Source organism: Oncorhynchus gorbuscha, linkage group LG09 (genome assembly GCF_021184085.1).
Source record: "Oncorhynchus gorbuscha isolate QuinsamMale2020 ecotype Even-year linkage group LG09, OgorEven_v1.0, whole genome shotgun sequence".
Taxonomy (NCBI): domain Eukaryota; kingdom Metazoa; phylum Chordata; class Actinopteri; order Salmoniformes; family Salmonidae; genus Oncorhynchus; species Oncorhynchus gorbuscha.
In genome coordinates, this window is record NC_060181.1 from 23,013,601 (window position 1) to 23,040,493 (window position 26,893).

The 26,893-nt window shown below is 43.0% G+C and overlaps 1 protein-coding gene across 1 annotated transcript in view; it reads right to left on the reverse strand.

The window, feature by feature from the left end:
- LOC124043287 (CUB and sushi domain-containing protein 3-like) overlaps window positions 1-26,893 on the reverse strand; it is a 720,075-nt gene that overhangs the window by 248,216 nt on the left and 444,966 nt on the right. The window contains exons 15-21 of the mRNA XM_046361728.1: window positions 25,782-25,976; window positions 25,155-25,293; window positions 24,702-24,889; window positions 24,069-24,257; window positions 19,728-19,844; window positions 18,855-19,070; window positions 8,382-8,570 (exon numbers count right to left, since the gene is read on the reverse strand). Coding sequence (XP_046217684.1) covers window positions 8,382-8,570; window positions 18,855-19,070; window positions 19,728-19,844; window positions 24,069-24,257; window positions 24,702-24,889; window positions 25,155-25,293; window positions 25,782-25,976 — 1,233 coding nt within the window. The remainder of the gene's footprint in view (window positions 1-8,381; window positions 8,571-18,854; window positions 19,071-19,727; window positions 19,845-24,068; window positions 24,258-24,701; window positions 24,890-25,154; window positions 25,294-25,781; window positions 25,977-26,893) is intronic.

Genomic DNA, 26,893 nt, shown 5'->3' on the forward strand with positions numbered 1-26,893 from the left:
GAGCATGGACTGGGAAGGAGTGAAGAGCATTGCCTGGGAAGGAGGGAGGAGCATAGACTGGGAGGAAGCAGGAGCATGGACTGGGAGGAGGGAGGAGCATGGACTGGGAGGAGGGAGGAGCATGGACTGGGAGGGGAGGAGCATGGACTGGGAAGGCGGGAGGACCATGGACCGGGAAGGAGGGAGGAGCATGGACTGGGAAGGAGTGAGGAGCATGGACTGGGGGGAGCATGGACTGGGAGGAGGGAGGAGCTTGGACTGGGAGGAGGGAGGAGCATGGACTGGGAGGAGGGAGGAACATGGACTGGAAGGAGGGAGGAGCATGGACTGGGAGGAGGGAGGAGCATGGACTGGGAGGAGGGAGGAGCATGGACTGGAAGGAGGGAGGAGCATGGACTGGGAAGGAGGGAGGAGCATGGACTGGGAGGAAGCAGGAGCATGGACTGGAAGGAGGGAGGAGCAAGGACACATGGTGTCAGTCATATCCTGTATCTCCCTATACATCACCAACCCCCTGGAGTCTCTCCACAGCGACCACCCTGGAAGACTCTCTACTCTACTCCACACATGCTGCTTCCCAAATACCACCCTATTCTTTCTTTAGTGCACCAGGGCCCATAAGTAGTGCACTATAGGGATAATACGGTGTGATTTGGGACACCGTCTGTGTATTAACTTCCCCTTCCTCTTTTATCATCTGGGAGTGTCAAGAGAAGATAAGGGGACAGTCCCATTGTGGCAAACACACCATGTGTCCAAAAGAATAACAGGAGGGAGCAAATTGAAGGGGAGGATCATGGGAGATATGAGTAGAGTGTCACTGCTGGCGCCATCGCCGCTAAAGATAAGGTGCGTCATGTTCATGTTATTTTTCATTTTTTGCTCTTCACCGTTCACTCACACACACACACACGCACGCATGCACACACATGTGCAGTGTAGTGCATGTACCTAAGGTCTGTAATGCAGATAGTAATCTTTTGCCATTTGGTGGAAGTGAAATTAATTGGGCACTGGGATGCATGAGAGAGAGAGAGAGAGAGAGAGAGAGAGAGAGAGAGAGAGAGAGAGAGAGAGAGAGAGAGAGAACGAAAGATGGAAGGAGGGAGGGATATGCTCTGTTGGAGCCTACAGACGATGATAAAGTGATGCCATTAAGAGATGGAGTGTGGAGGATCCTCTTTAAGCCATCACCACACTGCAGGCAACTCAGCAGTTAAGGTACTGTCTCTCTCTGCTCTTTGGCTTTAGACAGGGAAACAAACCACTAGGTCTGTGCTGGCTCTTCATCCCAGCAGCTGGATACCATGCACCTGTCACTGCACTGATCCCTGAGACAGAAGTGTCCAAAACTATCAGATTTCATTAGTGGATTTCAACAAACATTGTGTTCTAAGTATAAATGCTTTTATTTACCTACCCAGGGACTACAGTGGAAAACTAGCCAGCTGGCACATTACCAAAAATGTTGATTGATATACATTGTCCCTAACAAATAAATGCAATAAATGAAATTATAGGTACTGTCTCTCTCTCTGCTCTTTGGCTTTAGACAGGGAAACAAACCACTAGGTCGGTTCTGGCTCTTCATCCCAGCAGCTGGATACCATGCACCTGTCGCTGCACTGATCCCAAAAATTTTGATTGATATACATTGTCCCTAACAAATACATGCAATAAATAAAATTATATTTTATAGCCAGACCAATGTGTTGGAGGAAACACCGTGCACCTGGCAAACATGCACTGTACCCAGCCTGCCACAGGAGACGCTAATGTGTGATGAGACAATATCCCTACTGGCCGAGCCTTCCCTAATCCAGGAACAAAAAGAGGGAACACCTTTAGACTTAATCTAATGGAAGGGGGAATGTATTCAGCACCCTCAGAGATGTGCTAACGCATATTAACCAGTTGATGGAACAGACACGATCCATATCACAGTGAATCATTGGCTGCGCCTCAAAAGCCACCCTTTTCCCGATGCAGTGCAATACTTTTCACCACGGCTCATAGGGCTCTGGTCAAAAGTAGTGCAACTATGTAGGGAATATGGTGGCTTTTGGAACAGAGCCACAGTCGTAAAATAAACTGCAGGGAGGGATGTCCCCTGCCGGTGAAAAAGAACCCCAGCAATGTATCAAAATTCAGACCCAATTCACAGTCAAAATATTGTTTTAATATCTATGCTAATGATTATGTTCATATCTGTGTGGGTTATTATATGGGGCATTTGGTACAACAACAGAACAATGAGCTGAGCATTCTGAAACCAACCGTTGGCCATTTGAGGCTGCTGCTGTTCTCTCCAATATATCCCTCCTGCTTTTATAGTAAGCAATCAATCCTTTGACTTCTTTAGGAAGAGAAAGGAGTGTGGGATGGATACCTTTATATTAATAATTGATAATACTGTGAGTATTACTCACTGTACAATCATTGGATCATGAGATGTGTGTGTGTGTGTGTGTGTGTGTGTGTGTGTGTGTGTGTGTGTGTGTGTGTGTGTGTGTGTGTGTGTGTGTCATAATAAACTGTGTTTATTGAGTCAGAACTAAGATAATGAGATACCAATCTGCCTCAGAGCAATATTTATCAAAATTGTGTCTCTTCACCCACGACGAAAATGTGAATATCCAATAGCTAGTAAAGATGAAATGTTTCATATTGCATTTCAATAGGAGAGGCTTCACAGTAGGAACCACAGTAGGAATCAATAGCACCCGTGCTGTCACAGCACTGAGATTTCAAAGCACACCGAGGATAAAGAGAAACTACAAATATAACCAGTTGAAATAGCTGGTTTGTGACAAATATGCGGCGGCCATTTTGATTTGAGAATATTGGTGTCTACACGATACCCCGTGTGGAATGCTGATGGGACAAACTGTCACAGTTTGTCAAAATGTGTAGATCTATTATTAAAATCTATATCTCCTCAGGCCTTTCTCTCTTTGCTTATCACGTACAGGTAACTGCAAAAATAATGGTGTCACATCCCTCCAATAGAGTTCCAGACAGTAGAATCTATGCCAAGGCGCATAGAAGCTGTTCTGGCGGATTGTGATGGCCCATCACCCTACTTTATATTGTAGTTTCCTTTATTTTGGAAGTTACCTGTACATAACACCCTTAGGGCCAATGCAAAAATGATCTCAATCTAATAAAACAACATTATTCTTTCCTCTCTATCCCCAAAACACACAAGTCCCTTCTTTCTCTTATCTGTGGTGTTGTCAAGACAAAGGTTTCTCTAATGAGTCCCAAAATGGCTCTCTCGTTAGTTTGTTTGTTTTAGAGCCGTACGCTAGCAGTAAAAAAGAAATGATATCCTCATTATAAACACAGAGAATGCCACCAAAGTGGCTCCCTATTCCCTATATAGAGCCCCATAGGGCTCTGGTCAAAAGTAGAGCACTATAAAGGGAATAGGGTGCATTTGGGACTCAGGCTTTAGGGCTCTATTGCTTTATTCCAGAGGACCTGCATCCTTCCATTCACCAGTAGTCTATTGTTGTTGTCTGTGTTCTAAGACTTATACTCAATGCCATAATCGGAACCGATGGGTGTGTCAAATGGCACCAACCATTTGGGACGCAGTCCATTTCTTAAATGTTTACTTCATGTCTGTCAGAGGGCTCATCAATTCCTCTAAAAATAAATTCCTGGAAATATGATCACATTAATAAATCTTCTTCAGGCGAGGGTCTATTTTTCTCCACTTCCTGTCTGACTGATGTGCCCTAAGTAAACTGCCTGTTTACTGCCTGTTACTCAGGCCCAGAAGCCAGGATATGCATATAATTGGTACCATTGGATAGAAAACACTTTGAAGTTTGTAGAAATGTTAAAATAATGTATGAGAGTAAAACAATTGATATGGTAGGAGAAAATCCAAAGAAAAACCAACCGGGAAAAAAAATCTTTGATCACCCATATTCTCCCAATAGGGTCATATCCAAATCCAACTCACAGATAGCAATTCCTATGGCTTCCACTAGATGTCAACAGTCTTTGTTCAAAGGTTTCAGGCTTGTTTCTTCCCAAAATAGGAAGAATTTTCAGTTTTAGTACTGGGAATCAGTTGGAAATCAATCTGTGCGCGCGACGAAGAGGACACGCACCTGCTTATTTTGCTTTTCTATTCAACATACTTCTTTCCATATGAAATATTATAGTTTAATTACATTTTAGGGTACATGAGGATTGAATAGAAATGTATTTTGACTTGTTTTATAAAAGTTTAGCGTTAGCTTCTTGGATTCCTTTCTCTGCATGTTGAACGTGTAGATTACTCAAATCGATGGCGCCAACTAAACAGACTTTTTGGGATATGACGAAAGATTTTATCTAACAAAATGATCATGCATGGTGTAGCTGGGACCCTTTGGATTGCAAATCAGACGACGATTTTCAAAAAGTAAGTGAATATGTAATCTCTATTTGTGATTTTATGAAGCCTGTGCTGGTTGAAAAATATTTTGATGTGGGGCGCCATCCTCAAACATGGCATGCTCAAACATGGCATGGAATGCTTTCGCTATAAAGCCTATTGTAAATCGGACATTGCAGTTAGATGAACAAGACTTTACGCTTTTAACTAATATAAGACACTTGTATGTACCTAAATTATTAATATCCATAGTTTTTATGATTATTTATTTGAATTGTGCGTCCTCCAATTTCACCGGAAGTTGTCTGAGCGGCCTTTCAGGTTATGTCAATATAGGACTCGTTTTACTGTGGATATAAATACTTTTGTACCTGTTTCCTCCAGCATCTTCACAAGGTCCTTTGCTGTTGTTCTGGGATGGATTTGCACTTTTCGCACCGAAGTACGTTCATCCATAGGAGACAGAACGCATCTCCTTCCTGAGCGGTATGACGGCTGCGTCGTCCCATGGTGTTTATACTTGTGTACAATTGCTTGTACAGGTGAACGTGGTACCTTCAGGCGTTCGGAAATTGCTCCCAAGGATGAACCAGGCTTGTGGAGGTCTTCAATTTTTTTCTGAGGTCTTGGCTGATTTCTTTTGATTTTCCCATGATGTCAAGCAAAGAGGCACCGAGTTTGAAGGTAGGCCTTGAAATACATTCACAAGTGCACCTCCAATTGACAAAATGATGTCAATTAGCCTATCAGAAGCTTCTAATGCCATTACATAATTTTCTGGAATTTTCCAAGCTGTTTAAAGGCACAATCAACTTAGTGTATGTAAACTTATGACCCACTGGAATTGTGATACAGTGAATTATAAGTAAATAATATGTCTGTTAACAATTGTTGGAAAGATTACTTGTGTCATGAACAAAGTAGATGTCCTAACTGACTTGCCAAAACTATAGTTTGTTAAACAAGAAATTTGTGTATGGTTGAAAAACAAATTTTAATGACTCCAATCTAACTGTATGTAAACTTCCGACTTCAACTGTAAACACATTACACATCCACCAACCTAGCCTATAACAGTGATGCACCCATTTTTGTTGCCACCCATTCTAACAGGTGTCAGATGTTAGTGACAACAATGAACAAATGGAGCCACATTTTACGCTCTCGCCTTATGCGAAAAGGGTGTGTAATGTGTGATCACGTGACAGTTATGAGGAAGGGGCATGGCATCCCTCATAAATGCCACCTGCTGTGATGAATGCGCCTATAATAGACAGATTGGAAGCGGAAACACATTTTTACAGTCAGGAGAGATTCATCTCAAAGAATATCATTAAAAACTGAAGAGAGAAGGAAAGTACAGATGTCTGTCGATTCGGTAAAAGCATCCCAGTTGGATACAGATATGGGGTCTTAATCTGAGTCAGTTTGCCACAGCAGGAAAATAATCCTGCAGCAACAGGAAATGTAAATGATTATGTGGATTATGTGCCGGCCTAGAGGAATCAAATTAAGATCCTACATATGTACATGTCTTAGAAAGGTGGTTTGATTTGTACTTTTAGATTATTATTTTTTACACACAGTATGGATTGTAAGGTACAGTATATACGGTGCTGCCAAGAGGAATTGGACGTTTATGAATGCATAGGGCATGGTGTACATATTTCTCTTTACAATTTAGTCATTTTGTTTTGGGGTGGATACAGAAATTGGTGTTTGTGATGGATGTTTGGGAAACATGATGCTTGTGTTACTGCTTGACTGCCACACATGATTCATACACTGTAGGTTTTTAATCCACATCCCACACTCCTTTAGCCTCGCAAAAAGCTTACATTGCCCACTGTATTGATGATACAGTGGGCTAAACTTCCCAAAAAGTATTCTGTGCACAGATTCTCGTTTTTGTCACTGCCCACTGTGTACTCTCCCCTTGAAGCGTATAGTATACCTGATGGCATTTTGAAAAATCATGCCACAACACAAATTAGCGGCCTTGTTTTTCTAGTCACTCTCAAGATTACATATCTGGCACCAATGAACACCATGAAAAATGAAACGACAGAAACAAGGCGAGTAAACAAACGACAACCACACACAGCGTTGACAAATGCGTATCATTATTTTTTCAATTAATATGAAAAATGACTGGTGACCTTCCCAGCCCTGAATTATTTTATTTTTGGGCTCTGTTTGAAAAATCTGAAAAGTTCTCCATTATTATAATTATTCATCTGTTTATGCCCGGCAGTTAGGGCCCGGACATTATACACGTGTGGGATAAATTCCAGGGGATAGTGTTTTATTCAGACACGCCTGGGATTTGATGGATGTTTAGTAGTTGCTGGATTCCTTTAACTTGGCTCCGTGTGGCAGAATGCACGAAGAGATACAATCCAGGAACATCTCCACATGACAGCCTGAATTGTAAATCACTATTCTCCTGAAGCAGCTGGTGTCATACCAGGGAGGACACCGCGGTAAGTACTGTAGAAACAGGAAGAGGCAGGTTTGGTGGGGGAACAAGAGCGCTAGTAACCTCGTCTGAGCAGGAGGAGACTGGGGAAATACCTGGGTTCAAATATATATATATATTTTAATCAAATAGTTTTGAATGATTGATTGAGCTTGCTTGGAGTGCCAGATGGGTGGAATGTGCACTTCTGGGATGATTCCGTGGCTCAATTAAGTGGAGCTAAACTTCTTTAAAGAAATACCAATGAACCCAGGTCTGGGTACCCCACTGCATAGGTGGTGTAACAGACTGGGGTTTGCTTGGTACATTGTGACAGTGAGATTCATAGCTCACTCCACAGTATCTTTATTAAACAGCATGCAGTCATGCTAGTCTCTTTAGATTAGCCTTGTTGACAACCCATCTGACCTCTCCCAGCTTGTTAGTGATACACAGAGACACTCCCCTACAGGGACAGAGGACAAGGGGCAGATTAGGTTTGATGTAGACGGATCAAGAAAGCCAGACACAGACACAGGGCTCTATGTATCTATCTGTGTGCCTGCCTGTCTGTCCGCCTGCCTGTCTGTCTCCGCGTGTTTCTTCAGGGTTACTGTGGCATATCTTAAACAGAGTACTCAACACCAAATGTTCTTAAATGGTTCTTCCTCAGCTGTTAAGGTTATTTGGAGAACTCTTGCCTGACAAAGAACATTTGAGTTAAGTGGGGGGTCCTTGACGTGGCATTGACCGTGGCATCGACGGTTCTTCAGAATTCTAAAAAGTTATTGAAATGGATGGAAGCCTTTCATAGCATACAACACATTGGTGTTAACTAGTGTTGATTTTCAGTGTAACATTTCTAGTGTTGATTCAAGAGTTTGAGTGACACTGTAAAGAGTTAAATTAACACTCATGGAAATAACCATCCCATTGAATGTTCTTCGGAGAACCTAAAATGGTTCCCCGATGTAATCGCTCTGAAGAAACTTATTTGGTTTCAACTGGAACCTGTATTTTTTAAGAGTGTAGGCCCTCCCTACTCATGCTCAGTGCTCAGAGCTCAACAAGCAAGGAAACATCAACAATATAGATCAGTGATCCTCAACCATGCTCCTGGAGAGCCAGAGTACTGCAGGTTTTGTCCCAGCTCAGCAGTGAAACATCTGATTCAGCTAATCAAGCTGTTGTTTGAAGATCAATCAATTAGCTGAATGAGGTGTGATGCCACTTAGCTAAGACTAAACATGCAGGCGCAAGGCTTTGTCTGGGTACCTTACTATCTGTCAAATCCTTGCTACCTCCGTCTTTGTTTCCTCAATTATTCCTCTCAAAATGAACTTGTATCCATTCCTCCAATGCAATTTGAGAGGAATTGAGGAAATAGATTGGAGGAATGAAGTATTTGACAGTAAGGTTTTCAGAAAGCCCATCACTGAGAATCACTGTAATTAGATATAAAATAAAATCTTATCAACCACAAGCATTGTAACAATAGTTGTAAGGGAATGAAAACAGGTGACCACGTACCCACACACCTTGGCAGAGGTGCGCTCCACATGCGCCTCCCCCCTCCCAGGCAGATGACCTCTGGCACCCCCTCTAGCCGGTAGCCCATGTTGCAAGAAAACGTCAGGGTGTCCCCGATGCCAAAGCCGTAGCCGTTCCTCTGGCCGAACTGTGGCATCCCCGGGTCCTCACACGGCTCCAAGTTGTACTCTGAAGAAGGAGGAGAGAAATTGTGTCATGTCAAACTTTTGGATCATGTACATTCAATGAGGGTTTGTTTGAATGCAGAGAATAACATAGGGGATTTGGTTAATTGCATGTCTCCCTAGCTCCCTGTTTCTGTTCCCGCCACTGTTGAAATACCTGAGTTAGATGACCTGGTGAAACTAAACTTTAGAATTGGCTTTAGTAACAAGGAAATCCTTGCTCTTTTAGCACACAATAACCAATAATTATTCTAAGTATTAGGCACAGTAGGAAGAGGTAGTGCCACAGATTATTTTCAGAAGGAGGAACCTTGCTTACATACATAGGTTGAGATGGGCAGGTTGTGTGTGTGTGTATGTGTGTGTGTGTGTGTGTGTGTGTGTGTGTGTGTGTGTGTGTGTGTGTGTGTGTGTGTGTGTGTGTGTGTGTGTGTGTGTGTGTGTGTGTGTGTGTGTGTGTGTGTGTGTGTGTGTGTGTGTGTGTGTGTGTGTGTGTGTGTGTGTGTGTGTGGTAAAAAGTAGGAGCAAAACGAACAAATGGCCATCACTCTAACAGTGGAGGCTCCTCAGAGGAAGAAGTGGAGGACCATCCTCCTCAGTGAATTTCATTCAAATAGAAATAGTAAGACATTTCAAAAGTTATCCTTTTTAGATAAAACTATAGTAAATATATCAACGGCGCCAAATAATTTATTGAAACACACTGTTTTACAATGAAGGTCTACAGTAGCCTCAACATCACCGTAGGGTCGTGCCATGGTGTAGCCGCAGGACAGCTAGTTTCTGTCCTCCTCTGGGTACATTGACTTTAATACAAAACCTAGGAGGCTCGTGGAGCTCACCCCCTTCCATAGACTGACACAGTAATCATGACAACTGCTGTAGGATGTCTTCCAACCTATCAGAGCTCCTGCAGCATGAACTGACATGTGATCCACCCAATCAAAGGATCAGAGAATGAATCTATTACTGAAAGCATAAGCTACAGCTAGCTATAATTGCAGTGTATACAATGTAGTGAGTAGTTGACTCAAAGAGAAAGACAATAGTTTAACAGTTTGTACAACTGAATTTCCTCAAAAATGGAGAAGCGAGTGAGTGAGAGAGAGAGCTATATTTAGTTTTTTTGTTGTTTTTGCTTTCACTTACTTAGCTAGCGAATGTAGCTAACTAGTTTAGCCTACTCAAACACCAGGCTAAAACAGAGAGGGATGCTATGTTAGCTAGCTGGCTATGGTTATCCAACACTGGAACTCTTCCAAGTCAAGGAAGCTTTTGGTTTGATTAATTTATTGCCACCGGGGCCCACCGGTGTAACTGCTAAACTGCTTGCTGACTGTATACTGTACTGCATGATTGTAGCGGGTTTACTAACAAGTTAGTTCAAGTAGCTATGTTGAATATGACATTAGCTATGATAATGATGTAGGCTGTGTGTAGCGGTTATGATATGAAAGTTTGGCTAGGAAAGTTATTTTCACCTGGTCACAGACCTGATATGTTTTGCACTGATGTCCACAAGGAAAGGGAAAATGTGAGAGGAGGGAGAGTGTAGATGTGAGTAGGAATTATACAGAGATCAAAGATCATGTTGTTTGTAAACTCAGCAAAAAAATAAATGTCCCTTTTTCAAAGATTGCTTCCCATGCATGTTCAATGAACGATAAACAATTAATGAACGTGCACCTGTCGAACGGTCGGTAAGAAACTCACAGCTTACGGTAGGCAATTAAGGTCACAGTTAGGAAAACTTAGGACACTAAAGAGGCCTTTCTACTGTCTCTGAAAAACACCAAAAGAAAGATGCCCAGGGTCCCTGCTCATTTGTGTGAACGTGCCTTAGGTATGCTGCAAGGAGGCATGGGGACTGCAGGTGGGGCCAGGGCAAAATATTGCAATGTCCATACCGTGAGACACCTAAGACAGCGCTACAGGGAGACAGAACGGACAGCTGATCGTCCTCGCAGTGCCAGACCAGGTGTAACAACACCTGCACAGGATCGGTACATCCGAACATCACACCTGCGGGACAGGCACAGGATGGCAACAACAACTGCCGAGTTACACCATCAGTGCTCAGACTGTCCGCAATAGGCTGAGAGAGGCTGGACCGAGGGCTTGTAGGCCTGTTGTAAAGGCAGGTCCTCACCAGACATCACACTATGGGCACAAACCCACCATCGCTGGACCAGACAGGATTGGCAAAAAGTGCTCTTCACTGACAAGTCGCGGTTTTGTCTCACCAGGGGTGATGGTCGGATTCGCGTTTATCGTTGAAGGAATGAGCGTTACACCGAGGCCTGTACTCTGGAGCGGGATCAATTTGGAGGTGGAGGGTCAGTCATGGTCTGGGACGGTGTGTCACAGCATCATCAGACTGAGCTTGTTGTCATTTCAGGCAATCTCAACGCTGTGCGATACAGGGAAGACATCTTCCTCCCTCATGTGGTACCCTTCTTGCAGGCTCATCCTGACATGACCCTCCAGAATGCACTTGACAGTGAGAGGATGTTTATTTTTTTGCTGAGTTTATGTGGCTGCTATGAAAGTGAACTGTGTTTGCGTGTGATCAGGGTTGTATTAATTTGCTCAATTCTGTTGAAAAATGTTTCTTAAACTGAATGAAATGGGGTTAAACATACCTGAATTTGTCCAATAGAAACCCTTGTTTGCAACTGTTGGATTAATGCTTACACCCTAGATCGGATAGATGCAGGCAAGAGTGTGCAAGGCGATATTGAAAGGGTCAATGTCTGTCACCTTGATTACTCAAATTTCTCTCGACCTATGATTGTGTAAACTTTCATTCATAGGCTAGGTTGTAGCAACCTCATTATGGGTACAGGGATAATTTGAGTATCATGTAGTAACCTAAACCTATCGATGTTACATTGAGCTCGTTGAATGGAATATGAATGACAGTCATCCAATGTGCTGTAATAGGAATAAGGCCATGCAACATCCTACTGACCGCCACTGCAATGATGATCTAATACAGTTGTTCAAACAGGCGTCACTGCTCACTCACGCTTATCAATCTAATGACCTAAAACATCTCACACACACACACACACACACACACACACACACACACACACACACACACACACACACACACACACACACACACACACACACACACACACACACACACACACACACACACACACACACACACACACACACACACACACACACACACACACACACACACACACACACACACACACACACACACACACACACACAAAGTTCCCACTGGCATTTTCAGACTGTTGGCATTCACTCTTCTAACGGCCATGGTGCATTGTTTGCACAAATAAAAAACTGTCTTGTTCCTGTATTCGCTATACAACGTTCTGCTGCGTAGCCTAGGCAAACATCTTGCAAAAGATCTGCGCATTATGGCAACTATTCACAACCTTATCCATGGTGCTTTATTAACAGTAGTATTTACCCCCTCATTGTAACTATCCTTCTAACGACTATAGGCCAGTAGGCTATGTCTGTACACCCAATAAAACAAAGTATCTTGGCATCCTGGTGGAGCCTGAGGGCTATGCGTTTGTACGTGTCCCACGTCAAGCTGCTCTCCAAATCTGCTACAACACCGCTATTTTGCAGCCCATTATAAACCTATAGTGGCCCACTAGATTGAGTACCCTAACCTGAAGGTTAATCATATGTTACAGAGGGCAAGTGAAAGTAAATTATCCAAACGGCTGCTAGAGGAATAAACAATGAAACAGGGGTTTTACGCAAACGTGTCTGTGGGAGGGGAGGCAACTCAAGGACCACTTTTGCAGGCACAAAGCAGCTAATCTGAGGTGCTGTTTGAATATATTCATGGATGGATTCTCCCTTTCTTGAAATAATTATTAATCTAAATATAGGCCTATTAGATAAATTATGATAGGCTATACAGGCTATAAAGAAATAATCACTGATCTGACATTATTTGGTTAGTAGGCTAGCGTTTTATCTCCTGTCACTATCCATCTATTTGTAATGTCTTCGAGGATGGGAGGAATGAAGAATGCATAGGTTATATTATTATTATTATTATTATTATTATTATTATCCCAAAACAGGGGCATCGTCTCCGTTAAAGGTTATTTGTCTCAGCTATACCATTAATGTAGGCTACCACGTGTTTACCATATAGAGGCTAGTGGCTAGACCTGTTGCCTGTTATAATAATAGAACATAAAAGTACTTGTCTCAGATGGGGCTTTACCCAAACACCTGCCCCCTGCCCCATGGCTATGCAAGGTCCATGACAGGGGTTTGGGGGCAGCCCTTGAGCCCGACAGGGACACGCAATCCTTCTCCATGCAGTCAGTGACTTACATTCACAAGATAGAATCAACTGTTAGAAGTGTAGCCTACATAAAACACCATGCCATTATGAGCACATTTGTAAGTTAACCTTCTGTTTCAACATATACAGTGGGGAGAACAAGTATTTGATACACTGACGATTTTGCAGGTTTTCCTACTTACAAAGCATGTAGAGGTCTGTCATTTTTATCATAGGTACACTTCAACTGTGAGAGACAGAATCTAAAACAAAAATCCAGAAAATCACATTGTATGATTTTGAGGTAACTAATTTGCATTTTATTGCATGACATAAATATTTGATACATCAGAAAATCAGAACTTAATATTTGGTACAGAAACCTTTGTTTGCAATTACAGAGATCATACGTTTCCCGTAGTTCTTGACCAGGTTTGCACACACTGCAGCAACGATTTTGGCCCACTCCTCCATACAGACCTTCTCCAGATCCTTCAGGTTTCGGGGCTGTCACTGGGAAATACGGACTTTCAGCTCCCTCCAAAGATTTTCTATTGGGTTCAGGTCTGGAGACTGGCTAGGCCACTCCAGGACCTTGAGATGCTTCTTACGGAGCCACTCCTTAGTTGCCCTGGCTGTGTGTTTCCAGCCACGACCCATCTTCAATGCTCTTACTGAGGGAAGGAGGTTGTTGGCAAAGATCTCGCGATACATTGCCCCATCCATCCTCCCCTCAATACGGTGCAGTTGTCCTGTCGCCTTTAAAGAAAAGCATCCCCAAAGAATGATGTTTCACCACCATGCTTCACAGTTGGGATGGCATTCTTGGGGTTGTACTCATCCTTCTTGTTCTTCCAAACACGGCGAGTGGAGTTTAGACCAAAAAGCTATATTTTTGTCTCAACAGACCACATGACCTTCTACCATTCCTCCTCTGGATCATCCAGATGGTCATTGGCAAACTTGAGACGGGCCTGGACATGCGCTGGCTTGAGCAGGGGGACCTTGTGTGCGCTGCAGGATTTTAATCCATGACGGCGTAGTGTGTTACTAATGGTTTTCTTTGAGACTGTGGTCCCAGCTCTCTTCAGGTCATTGACCAGGTCCTGCCGTGTAGTTCTGGGCTGATCCCTCACCTTACTCATGATCATTGATGCCCCACGAGGTGAGATCTTGCATGGAGCCCCAGACCGAGGGTGATTGACCGTCCTCTTGAACTTCTTCCATTTTCTAATAATTGCGCCAACAGTTGATGCCTTTTCACCAAGCTGCTTGCCTATTGTCCTGTAGCCCATCCCAGCCTTGTGTAGGTCTATAATTTTATCCCTGATGTCCTTACCCAGCTCTCTGGTCTTGGCCATTGTGGAGAGGTTGGAGTCTGTTTGATTGAGTGTGTGGACAGGTGTCTTTTATACAGGTAACAAGTTCAAACAGGTGTAGGTTTGTGAGGGTCGGAATTCTTACTGGTTGGTAGGTGATCAAATACTTATGTCATGCAATAAAATGCAAATTAATTACTTAAAAATCATACAATGTCATTTTCTGTTTTTTTGTCTCCGTCTTTCACAGTTGAAGTGTACCTATGATAACAATTACAGACCTCTACATGCTTTGTAAGTAGGAAAACCTGCAAAATCGGCAGTGTATCAAATACTTGTTCTCCACACTGTAGGTTTCTAGCCTAGCTGTTTCTCTCTAAAATATATTATGCAAGGTCTTGCCATATGCAGGGGATTGAGGATAACATTGTGGCGAATTCGAAGAGCACCATGACAGGGACTGATGCATGCAACTCCATGTCTCTTTGCAGTCTGACAACACACCATGGCCAATACAATGATATTGCTTTGGGGATACCGTGTGTGTGTGCGTGTGTGTTTGTGATATCTGTTTGAACGAGTGCATTAGCATTACTTTTGATCAGGGCCCATAGGATCTGGTTATATTTTGCACTATTATAGAGGAAATCAGCAGTTGCTACATCCATTTTTGGACTTGATTCTTGAACAATATAACTAAAAAATGTCTCGTGAGCTTAGTTCAACTGTTGTACCCGATCAAAACCCCAAATACACAGCGTTCTAAGGCACTAGCTGTGTTACTACAGATCCTGGATTGCGACCCATGAGCGACCCATGAGGCAACGCACAATTGGCCCAGTGTCGTCTGGGTTAGGAGAGGGTTTGGCCGGCCGGGAAGTCCTTGTCCCATCGCGCTCCAGTGACTCCTGTGTCGGGCCAGGTGCATGCACGCTGACACGGTAGCCAGGTGAACGGTGTTTCCACCAACACATTGGTGCGGCTGGCTTCCAGGTTAAACATGCATTGTGTCAAGAAGCAGTGTGGCTTGGCGGGATTGTGTTTTCAGAGGATGCACGGCTCTCGGCCTTCACCTCTCCTAAGTCCATACGGGAGTTGCAGCGATGGAACAAGACTGTAACTACCAATTGGATATCACAGAATTGGGGAGGAAAAGGGATTTCGAAAACTAAAAACTAAAAAAGAACCAATTTTGACCTTCTTTTACACCAATGTTTTTGTAATCAAAGTAAATGACGATCCCTCAGCTTTTTACCAAAACAGGAGCGGGGAGGATGCTCTGTTATTGTTTCTAATGCTGATTTCCACTTTAAGGGAATAGGGTGCCATTTAGGATGCAGACTACCTGTCACAAGCCACGTATATCCATAACACGTCAACACATCCCATCCACATTTCATGTTTATTCATGAGGATTGTTTGACAGCAGTGCATACTCCAAGTCATATCATGATAAGGTCATGATAATATAATGTCAAGTGAAACTTTTCCATGAGTAGTGTTCCTGTCATCTTCACTTACACTCACATTGATGGAGTTTTTTTGACAACAGTGCATACTCAAAAAATAAAATGATAAAGCGAGGAACAATATAAATGTCTGCTATTAATTGATTGATGACTTTATGCTTTTTAATTTAAATGGTTAATTCAAATGTTTAATTGAATTTTTATTTAATATGCAAGTCAGTTAAGAACAAATTCTTATTTACAGTGATGGCCTAAGTCAGACTAACTGAAAATGTGTCAATAGCTGTCAATGGATTATTCATCCACGTTATGGCTTTGGATCAAACAAATATTTCTCCCCACTCCCCAAATGACGTTGACCCAACGTGGAATAGACGTTGAATTGACGTCTCTGCCCAGTGGGTCATCCCTATTTGTTTGTTAAAATACTGTCAACAAACCTTGTCAACATCTTTCTCCTTTAAATCTCAGAAGGGATGACATCCTGAAGGACATTTCTGATGTAAGCTACAATATCTACAGTTGAAGTCGGAAGTTTACATACACCAAATACATTTTCACAATTCCTGACATTTAATACCAGTAAAAATTCCCTGTCTTAGGTCAGTTAGAATCACTACTTTATTTTAAGAATGTGAAATGTCAGAATAATAGTAGAGAGAATGATTTATTTCAGCTTCTATTTCTTTCATCACATTCCCAGTGGGTCAGACGTTTACATACACTCAATTAGTATTTGGTAGCAGTACCTTTAAATTGTTTAACTTGGATCAAACGTTTCAGGAAGCCTTCCACAAGCTTCCCACAATAAGGTGGGTGAATTTTGGCCCATTCCTCCTGACAGAGCTGGTTTAACTGAGTCAGGTTTGAAGGCCTCCTTGCTCGCACGGGCATTTTCAGTTCTGCCCGTAAATTTTCTATAGGATTTAGGTCAGGGCTTTGTGATGGGCACTCCAATACCTTGACTTTGTTGTCCTTAAGCCATTTTGCCACAACTTTGGAAGCATGGAAGCTTGGGGTCATTGTCCATTTGGAAGACCCATTTGCAACCAAGCTTTAACTTCCTGACTGATGTCTTGAGGAGTTGCTTCAATATATCCACATAATTTTCCTGCCTCATGTGGCCATCTATTTTCTGAAGTGCACCAGTCACTCCTGCAGCAAAGCACCCCCATAACATGATGCTGTCACCCCCGTGCTTCATGGTTGGGATGGTGTTCTTCGGCTTCCAAGCCTCCCCTTTTTCCTCTAAACATAATGATGGTCATTATAGCCAAACAGTTCTATTTTTGTTTCATCAGACCAGAGGACATTTATCCAAAAAGTACGATCTTTGTCCCCATGTGCAGTTGCAAACCGTAGTTTGGCTTTTTTTATGGTCGTTTTGGACCAGTGGCTTCTTCATTGCTGAGCGGCTTTTTAGGTTATGTCAATATAGGAATATTTTTACTGTGGATATAGATACTTTTGTACCTGTTTCCTCCAGCATCTTCACAAGGTCCTTTGCTGTTGTTCTGGGATTGATTTGCACTTTTCGCACCAAAGTACGTTTATCTCTAGGAGACAGAACACATCTCCTTCCTGAGCAGTATTACGGCTGCATGGTCCCATGGTGTTTATACTTGCACACTATTGTTTGTACAGATGAACGTGGTTTGGAAATTGCTCCCAAGGATGAACCAGACTTGTGGAGGTGTACAATTTTTTTCTGAAGTCTTGGCTGATTTCTTTTGATTTTCCCATGATGTCAAGCAAAGAGGCACTGAGTTTGAAGGTAGGCCTTGAAATACATCCATAGGTACACCTACAAATGACTCAAATGATGCCAATTAGCCTATCAGAGGCTTCTAAAGCCATGACATAATTTTCTGGAATTGTCCAAGCTGTTTAAAGGCACAGTCAACTTAGTGTATGTAAACTTCTGGCCCACTGGAATTGTGATACAGTGAATTATAAGTGAAATAATCTGTCTGTAATCAATTGTTGAAAAATTACTTGTGTCATGCACAAAGTAGATGTCATAACCAATTTGCCAAAACTATAGTTTGTTAACAAGACATTTGTGGAGTGGTTGAATAACGAGTTTTAGTGACTCCAACCTAAGTGTATGAAAACTTACAACTTCAACTACATGTATATGACCCTCAAAAAACTTCAGGGATGGCTAAATGAAAGGATTATTTTTATCTCCCCATCAATTATTGAAGGTGTTGGTCTGGGGTGAGGTAGGCCTAAGAGGGGATGTCAGAACACCGGACAGAGAACTGGACAGAGAACTGGACAGAACACCGGACAGAGAACTGGACAGAGAACTGGACAGAACACTGGACAGAGAACTGGACAGAACACTGGACAGAACACCAGACAGAGAACTGGACAGAACACTGGACAGAACACCGGACATAGAACTGGACAGAACACTGGACAGAACACCGGACAGAGAACTGGACAGAGAACTGGACAGAACACCGGACAGAGAACTGGACAGAACACTGGACAGAACACCGGACAGAGAACTGGACAGAACACCGGACAGAGAACTGGACAGAGAACTGGACAGAACACCGGACAGAGAACTGGACAGAACACCGGACAGAGAACCGGACAGAAAACTAGACAGAACACCGGACAGAGAACTGGACAGAACACTGGACAGAACACCGGACAGAGAACTGGACAGAACACTGGACAGAACACCGGACAGAGAACTGGACAGAGAACTGGACAGAACACCGGACAGAGAACTGGACAGAACACTGGACAGAGAACTGGACAGAACACCGGACAGAACACCGGACAGAGAACTGGACAGAACACCGGACAGAGAACTGGACAGAACACTGGACAGAACACTGGACAGAAACTGGACAGAAACTGGACAGAACACCGGACAGAAAACTGGACAGAACACTGGACAGAGAACTGGACAGAACACTGGACAGAACACCGGACAGAGAACTGGACAGAACACTGGACAGAGAACTGGACAGAACACCGGACAGAGAACTGGACAGAACACTGGACAGAACACTGGAGGCATGTGAAGCTAGAGGGAAAGGAGCTCTCAGTCCAGTCCACTGGTAGATGGTAACAACACGCAAACGTACACGTACAACCAAGCGTTGAGGAGGCTGCTCTTGAATGGACACACAAAAACATACACACCAATAGCAACCCACCCTCACACTCCTCCTACTCACCAGAGAAGGTAATATTGAATCCCTCGTAGGATATAGAAAAGTCTGATATGAAGCGCAGTTGGGCCTTGAAGTTCCCGTAGAGCCCTGCGTTGGTGGGCGAGGGCAGCTCGTTACCCGTTAGCCGTGCCAGGGGCTGGACAAAGCTGCCATTCTCTGTGATGAGCAGGTAGTCATGGTGATCCTCCAGGTGGAAGGTGTTGAAGGTAAATTGGACTCCTATTGGGACAAACCAAGTCAAGAGGAGAACAGCCAATAATATGGTTCAAGCTACATGTCAACCTCCCCTGATGAAATGATCAAGTTCAATTGAAACGACGGTTTAATCTGAGAGGAGAACAGCCAAGTGGAGGTAGAGAGAACTTCATCTCATTACATTCAAAGGTGAGGTCAGTTAATATAAAAATGAAGGCTCTGGGTTTTCTTATTTTTGGGGGGAAGGGAGGGACGGGACTGCATTTCAATAGAGAAACATAATGATAATCCATATTGAACATCTTAGCAGCCATGGGAAATTAAAATTCCAAAGAACTTTCATTACTCTCAACCCAGAGTCCTGTATTATAATAATATTTCAGCAAGATGGGCTGGGCTGGGAAGAGGATCTACAGTGAATCTGTATTCATGTCCATTCCATTCCCACACTGACTTTTACCAGCTTGCTGATAAAAGGAATAGGAGTCCATTCTTCAGCTGTTTATTAATTCACATATAATTAAACAGTATCAACATTTTTACGGATTGTTTGCTTGTTTTCACTTAAATAAATGATTTATATGTTATATATCTTCAGGCAGAATAGCTATATCAAAAAGAGTTCTGAAGTGTCACATTCCATTATAAATATGATTGTAGTAGTAAATAACCCAGGCTTACCTTTGCTGTGGCTGACCTCCACCGTCCAAGTACAGTTTAGTGAGTTGGGATACATCTCAGGATACCCAGGGGACAGGATGGTGCCGCCGGGCCCTCGCACGTCTCCTCCACACAATGCTGGGGGACAAAGAGGGGGAAACACTTTACTTTATTGTCCATGTTTTTGCAGAGAACAGAAACAGTGCTCTTCACTGTAGTCAGTAATATCAATACTTTGCATGCCAGTCTTTCTTGGCTGAAAGTAGAGGAGAGACTGACTGTATCAATTCTTCTTTTTATAAGAAACGTTAATGTGTTGAACATTCCAAGTTGTTTGCATAGTCAACTTGTGTTCAGCTCTGACACACACTTACCCTACCAGACATGCCACATCAGGGGTCTTTTCACAGTCCCCAAATCCAGAACAAATTCAAGAAAATGCAGTATTATATAGAGCCATGATTGCATGGAACTTCCTTCCATCTCCAATTGCTCAAGTGATCAGCAAACCTGGTTTTAAAAAACAGATAAAACAACACTTCACGGCACAACGCCTCTCCCCTATTTGACCTAGATATTTTATGTGCATGTATTGATATGTAGGCTATGTCTGCCGTTTTTAAATGGATGTAGTTCTGTCCTTGAGCTGTTCTAGTCTGTTATAGTTCTGTATTATGTCATGTTCATGTTTTGTGTGGACAGCAGGAAGAGTAGCTGGTGCTTTCATGTGTCTGTCCTAGACAGATGTAGCGCTGTATCAATAATTAATGGAGCAACTTCTTTACTAGTAAGCACTTCATTCAGAGTCTTATCCAACAGGGAAATCTGGACAACTACGTAGACCTCACTGTGTTCCTCACTTTGCTCTCTTTCTTTCTATCTCTCTCTATACATCATTTCACTCTTGTTCTCTCACTCTCTCCTTCTGAACAAGAAAGGAACTGAACAAGATGTTTAATTTTGACATGACCTGCCTTCAATGTCAATATCATAGAACCTTGCATATCAATATCTCAGCATAGACCTTTTCCAAGGGAGGCTGGTAACAGTAATATCAGGACCTTCTTTTGAATGCTTTGCAACAGGGACTACATCCTCCCTCCTTATTCCACTTAGATCCACTAGATAGCACAGCCACAAAGCCAATATTGTCTATATCGTATATATTCATGAAAACAAAAATGTGCTTTTTGGTATTCATTAAAGGTAAGGGTTAGGCATCATATTAGCAGTGTGGTTAAGGTTAGGTTTAGGTTTAAAATCACATTTTAAGAAGATAAATTGTTGAAATAGGCTGGGTTTATGTCTTTGGGGCTTGGGTAACTAGTGATGACTAGGAGGCAGGGGAGGTAAAATGACAAGCTAGCGGGCAGATAAAGGAAGCCCCCGGATTCAAATCTGGTGAGAATATCAGTTCCTATCAGGCAGAGGAGCCGTCACAGCAAATTGATAGCCTAATGGCCTGCCATTGAATTGCATTGTCTCACATTTGTTTACTCTCTGGAAAATGAAATAGATCTCTGAAGTCAAAACACGGAGAGACGAACAAGCTACAAGACTTTGTCAGCCCCAGAGTCGCTGGGGTGGTTCCTCTTTTACCAATGACGAACTGTCATTGGCTTTAATATTTAAGGACCACTCATGTAAATATCTTGTCACTCATGCATAACACAATTCAATCTTACGGCGGTTTCGTCAAAATAGGCGGTTTGACACCAAATCATATGAGAGAATATTTAAACTAATTGATGCCTGTTGAAAGTGATAGATCAAGATATTGCACATACTGTAGATCTAAACCAGGGCTCTCCAACCCTGTTCCTGGATAGCTACCATTCTGTAGGTTTTAACTCCAACCCTGTTCCTGGATAGCTACCATTCTGTAGGTTTTAACTCCAACCCTGTTCCTGGATAGCTACCATTCTGTAGGTTTTAACTCCAACCCTGTTCCTGGATAGCTACCATTCTGTAGGTTTTAACTCCAACCCTGTTCCTGGATAGCTACCATTCTGTAGGTTTTAACTCCAACCCTGTTCCTGGATAGCTACCATTCTGTAGGTTTTAACTCCAACCCTGTTCCTGGATAGCTACCATTCTGTAGGTTTTAACTCCAACCCTGTTCCTGGATAGCTACCATTCTGTAGGTTTTAACTCCAACCCTGTTCCTGGATAGCTACCATTCTGTAGGTTTTAACTCCAACCCTGTTCCTGGATAGCTACCATTCTGTAGGTTTTGGATAGCTAACTCCAACCCTGTTCCTGGATAGCTACCATTCTGTAGGTTTTAACTCCAACCCTGTTCCTGGATAGCTACCATTCTGTAGGTTTTAACTCCAACCCTGTTCCTGGATAGCTACCATTCTGTAGGTTTTAACTCCAACCCTGTTCCTGGATACCTACCATTCTGTAGGTTTTAACTCCAACCCTGTTCCTGGATAGCTACCATTCTCTAGGTTTTAATTCCAACCCTGTTCCTGGATAGCTACCATTCTGTAGGTTTTAACTCCAACCCTGTTCCTGGATAGCTACCATTCTGTAGGTTTTAACTCCAACCCTGTTCCTGGATAGCTACCATTCTGTAGGTTTTAACTCCAACCCTGTTCTTGGATACCATTTTTTCATTCATTTTCATGATTTCCATTGTGTCCTCCTCCCAGAGCGCTAAGAACCTTGGCGTGATCCTGGACAACAGCCTGTCGTTCTCAACTAACATCAAGGCGGTGGCCCGTTCCTGTAGGTTCATGCTTTACAACATCCGCAGAGTACGACCCTGCCTCACACAGGAAGCGGCGCAGGTCCTAATCCAGGCACTTGTCATCTCCCGTCTGGATTATTGCAACTCGCTGTTGGCTGGGCTCCCTGCCTGTGCCATTAAACCCCTACAACTCATCCAGAACGCCGCAGCCCGTCTAGTGTTCAACCTTCCCAAGTTCTCTCACGTCACCCGCTCCTCCGCTCTCTCCACTGGCTTCCAGTTGAAGCTCGCATCCACTACAAGACCATGGTGCTTGCCTACGGAGCTGTGAGGGGAACGGCACCTCAGTACCTCCAGGCTCTGATCAGGCCCTACACCCAAATAAGGGCACTGCGTTCATCCACCTCTGGCCTGCTCGCCTCCCTACCACTGAGGAAGTACAGTTCCCGCTCAGCCCAGTCAAAACTGTTCGCTGCTCTGGCTCCCCAATGGTGGAACAAACTCCCTCACGACGCCAGGACAGCGGAGTCAATCACCACCTTCCGGAGACACCTGAAACCCCACCTCTTTAAGGAATACCTAGGATAGGATAAAGTAATCCTTCTCACCCCCCCCCCTTAAAATATTTAGATGCACTATTGTAAAGTGGCTGTTCCACTGGATGTCATAAGGTGAATGCACCAATTTGTAAGTCGCTCTGGATAAGAGCGTCTGCTAAATAACTTAAATGTAAATGTAAATGGATACCTACCATTCTGTAGGTTTTAACTCCAACCCTGTTCCTGGATAACTACCATTCTGTAGGTTTTAACTCCAACCCTGTTCCTGGATACCTACCATTCTGTAGGTTTTAACTCTAACCCTGTTCCTGGATACCTACCATTCTGTAGGTTTTAACTCCAACCCAGGAACAGGGATGGAGAGCCCTGGTCTAGACTCTAGAGTAGTAGCCTAATTTACATTTACATTTAAGTCATAATGATCAGATACTGTATGTACTATGCAAACGCCTGGTTTAGCCCACTTCCTCTGTGTTCAGTATGACAATAATCATGACAGATGATTATAACTCAATAGGTAAATCCGCCTTCAGTTTTAATGCCCACCATTTTTGTAATAACCTGCAGAACTCCCTGTGTCTTGATTCCCTGGTGCCACTAGGGCAGTTTAATTATTAATCAGGGGAGTCTAATGTTGAATTTGTTAAATGAGAATTGCATTCCAAAAATAATAAAAGTAAACATTTATTGTGGTTTATTGTAGTTTTTAAAAATTGTAACCTGTAGTTTGTGTTTTTTGTTTGTGTTGAATTTGTTGTCCTCAGGGCACCATTGAAAATGAAACCCTGGTCTCAATGGTTTCCCCTGATTAAATAAAGGTTAAACCATTTATATCAATAATAACTCACACACAAACACACCTGGTAACCAGGCAAGTGCAAATCTGCCACAGTCTTGGTCACCATAGCAACAGTCCATACCAGGAAAAACAAATAGATACATGCAAACTGTTGAATGCTTCCGCAGTTCGTGACTTTGGCTTTTGTACAGTACCCTGCACCTGAAAATCACTGGATGTGCACATATTAGTTTTGAACCAATTTGAAGTGGTTTAAACTGGTTTGAACTGATTTGAATTGTTTTAAACTGGTTTTAACTGGTCCATACCATCACAGGTGGGCAGTGGATGGCTCCACCAGTGGTTCTTCTCACAGACAAGCGGTTCTTCGTGGCTCAGTCTGTATCCAGGGTCACAGCCGAATGACACGGTTGAACCAATGGTGAAGTCTTGACCATAACGCAATCCGTTGACCGGGAATCCCGGGTCCTGGCAGGAGTAGGTGTCCACCGTCACGCCTAAGGAGAAAATGTTATATATATTATGAGGTAACAACAAAGCAATTCACTTTCATCAAATATCTCATACAAAGAACACATACAAAGCTGTAACAGTTCAGGAGTGTTATAAATTAAAACTATGGGAAGGGCTACAGGTGTAGAATCTTAATTTGATCACCCTGTTGCAGGAGAACTTTCCTTCAGTACAGGACATTTTAAACCTGTATTGTATTTGAGGTTTAACTAGGCTTCTACTTTGTAATTTCAGACTTGATTTTCCCTTACAGAATATGTATTAACCACTACAAAAGTGTCCATTAATTATAATCAACATAATAATTCAAGTTTCCTGTTGCTGCAGGATTATTTTCCTGCTGTAGAAAACTGGCTCATATTAAGATCTTACATCTATAAGATCTGACCACATGACCTGACCAGGAACGACTCGGCTACTAGACTTACTTTCGTAGATGATCTTAAATCCACTGTTGGAGCGGCTGTTGTCGGTGGTGAAGAGCATATACAGGTGGTTAGTACTACTGAACAGGAACTGGGGCACCTGGGTACCGTTGAACGAGCCAACCAGAGGAGAGAGAAGGTTGGGCCCATCATGGATCTCCAGGAAGTCATAGCCCAACTCTGTCTGAAACCTGGACCATTGAGAGAGGGGGAATTATGAAATGCACAAATATGATTTGCTTGTGATAAAACATATTCAGTAATGCAGTTGCATAAACATTGATTAAGCCTGCACTAAAAATAACTTTGAAAGGAGACTCTTTAAAAATACGCAATAAATAAGCAACACCATTCCATTATAAGTGCCTTGATTGAAGTAGAAATCCATTTTGTGTATTCAACAGTTAGAAATTGCTCATAAAATAGAGTAACTTTATTGATATAATGGACACGCACTTGTCAAAGGTGATCTTGATGGAGCGTCCAGGCTCGGTCTCGATGACCCACTCACAGCTGAGGGAGTCCTTATAGTATCCAGGCCACCCTGGGGACAGGATCACCCCACTGGGAGCAGAGAAGTGGCCACCGCAGGGGGCTATAGAGAAGAATACAAGGGGGGAGAGCGAGCGAAAAAGAGAGAGAGAAAATACATTTTCTTAAGTTTATTGGTGTTGTTGCCTTTTTATATTGACCTGGCACCACTTCCTGTTTAAAAAAAAAACTTATTTTCTAATCTAGAAAACAGTGGCCTACAGCATACTGTACATGTTACAAGGGCAGCTAAGCAGACATGAGGCTCTTTATTACCCTGCCCATATGAGTGATGTCACCACAGCATTAGGAGCCATGGGGAGCAGGGTGAATGACTGACAGGAAGTCAGATAGAAGGAGACTGACTGCCCTACAGCACACTTGTTCCCTGTCCATCCCTGAGCCTCCCTAGCATCCTTCAACACACAGGTCCACTCCGCTTACACTCACTTAGGCTATTGTCTGTGTTAGGAACAGGGTAATTGACCCCCACAATTGTGCATGTAAGGACTTGCGCATGTACAGATGTGAGCACATACACATGATATTTACCTTCACATTTGGGGATGGGGCCACTCCACATCACCTTGCCGTTGTCCAGCTCGCAGGTGATGGTCTTGGCCCCCTGGGTCTTAATGAAGCCGTCCTCACAGATCACTGAGATGGAGCTACCCAGCTGGAAGTTGTCTCCAAAGCGCCTCGCATTTATTGGGATGCCCGGGTCGGGACACTCATTGTGGCCGAATGCTGAAAACAGATGGGCAAATATGGGCTATTTGTCAGATGTAACCGACGTCACTACGGCTTCGCTTCCTCCACTGTCCCCTTACTGGGCTTGAAACATGATCCTCTGATCACAAACACGTGGCGGATTGCTTGAAAATGTACAAACCAGTTGCTTCATTGAAAAATACTAATGTCAATGGCGCCGAGGCATAAGCAACTATGGGGCAAAACAGACAGGGTTTGCTTAGATTGTTGACAACATGTAAACTATATTTAGTCTCCAAATGTTTATTGAAATAACTACATAAATAAAGTTCTACAATGAGCATTTTTTGTCTCTCAAATACATAGTTACATGTGTTGGCTAGCTAGCTATTAAATTTGGTCATATTAGCATAGATATGACATCAGTCAAAACCCCTCAAAACAAGACATGGTATTAAGAACAAGCTAAAACTAGCTGAAACAAGCGTCTAAGACAAAACAAGATATGGTATCAAGAACAAGATAAAACTAGCTGAAACGAGCCACCTACAACAAAACAAGACATGATATCATGAAAAATGTCAAACTAGCTGAAACGAGCACCTACGATTCCCTACATGGCAGCCTCACGTCATTGTTGTTAGCTATCTGGCCATCCAGAATCACAACGACGAACAGCATTCTGGCCCCATCAATGCGCACTCATAATTTTCGTGGCGTTGTCAGCCAACCCATCTATAGTCGTGTACATCGACTAGTTGGAGGCCATGGAAGGTGAGTTGTATGGCATTGAAGCTCATCTGGAGGCTTGTTAACACAGTGTCCAAAGAAGGGCCAGAAATATACAAAATGGTGTCGTCTATGTAGAGGTGGATCAGAGAATCACCAGCTGCAAGAGCGACATCATTGATGTATACAGAGAAAAGTGTCGGCCCGAGAATTGAACCCTGTGG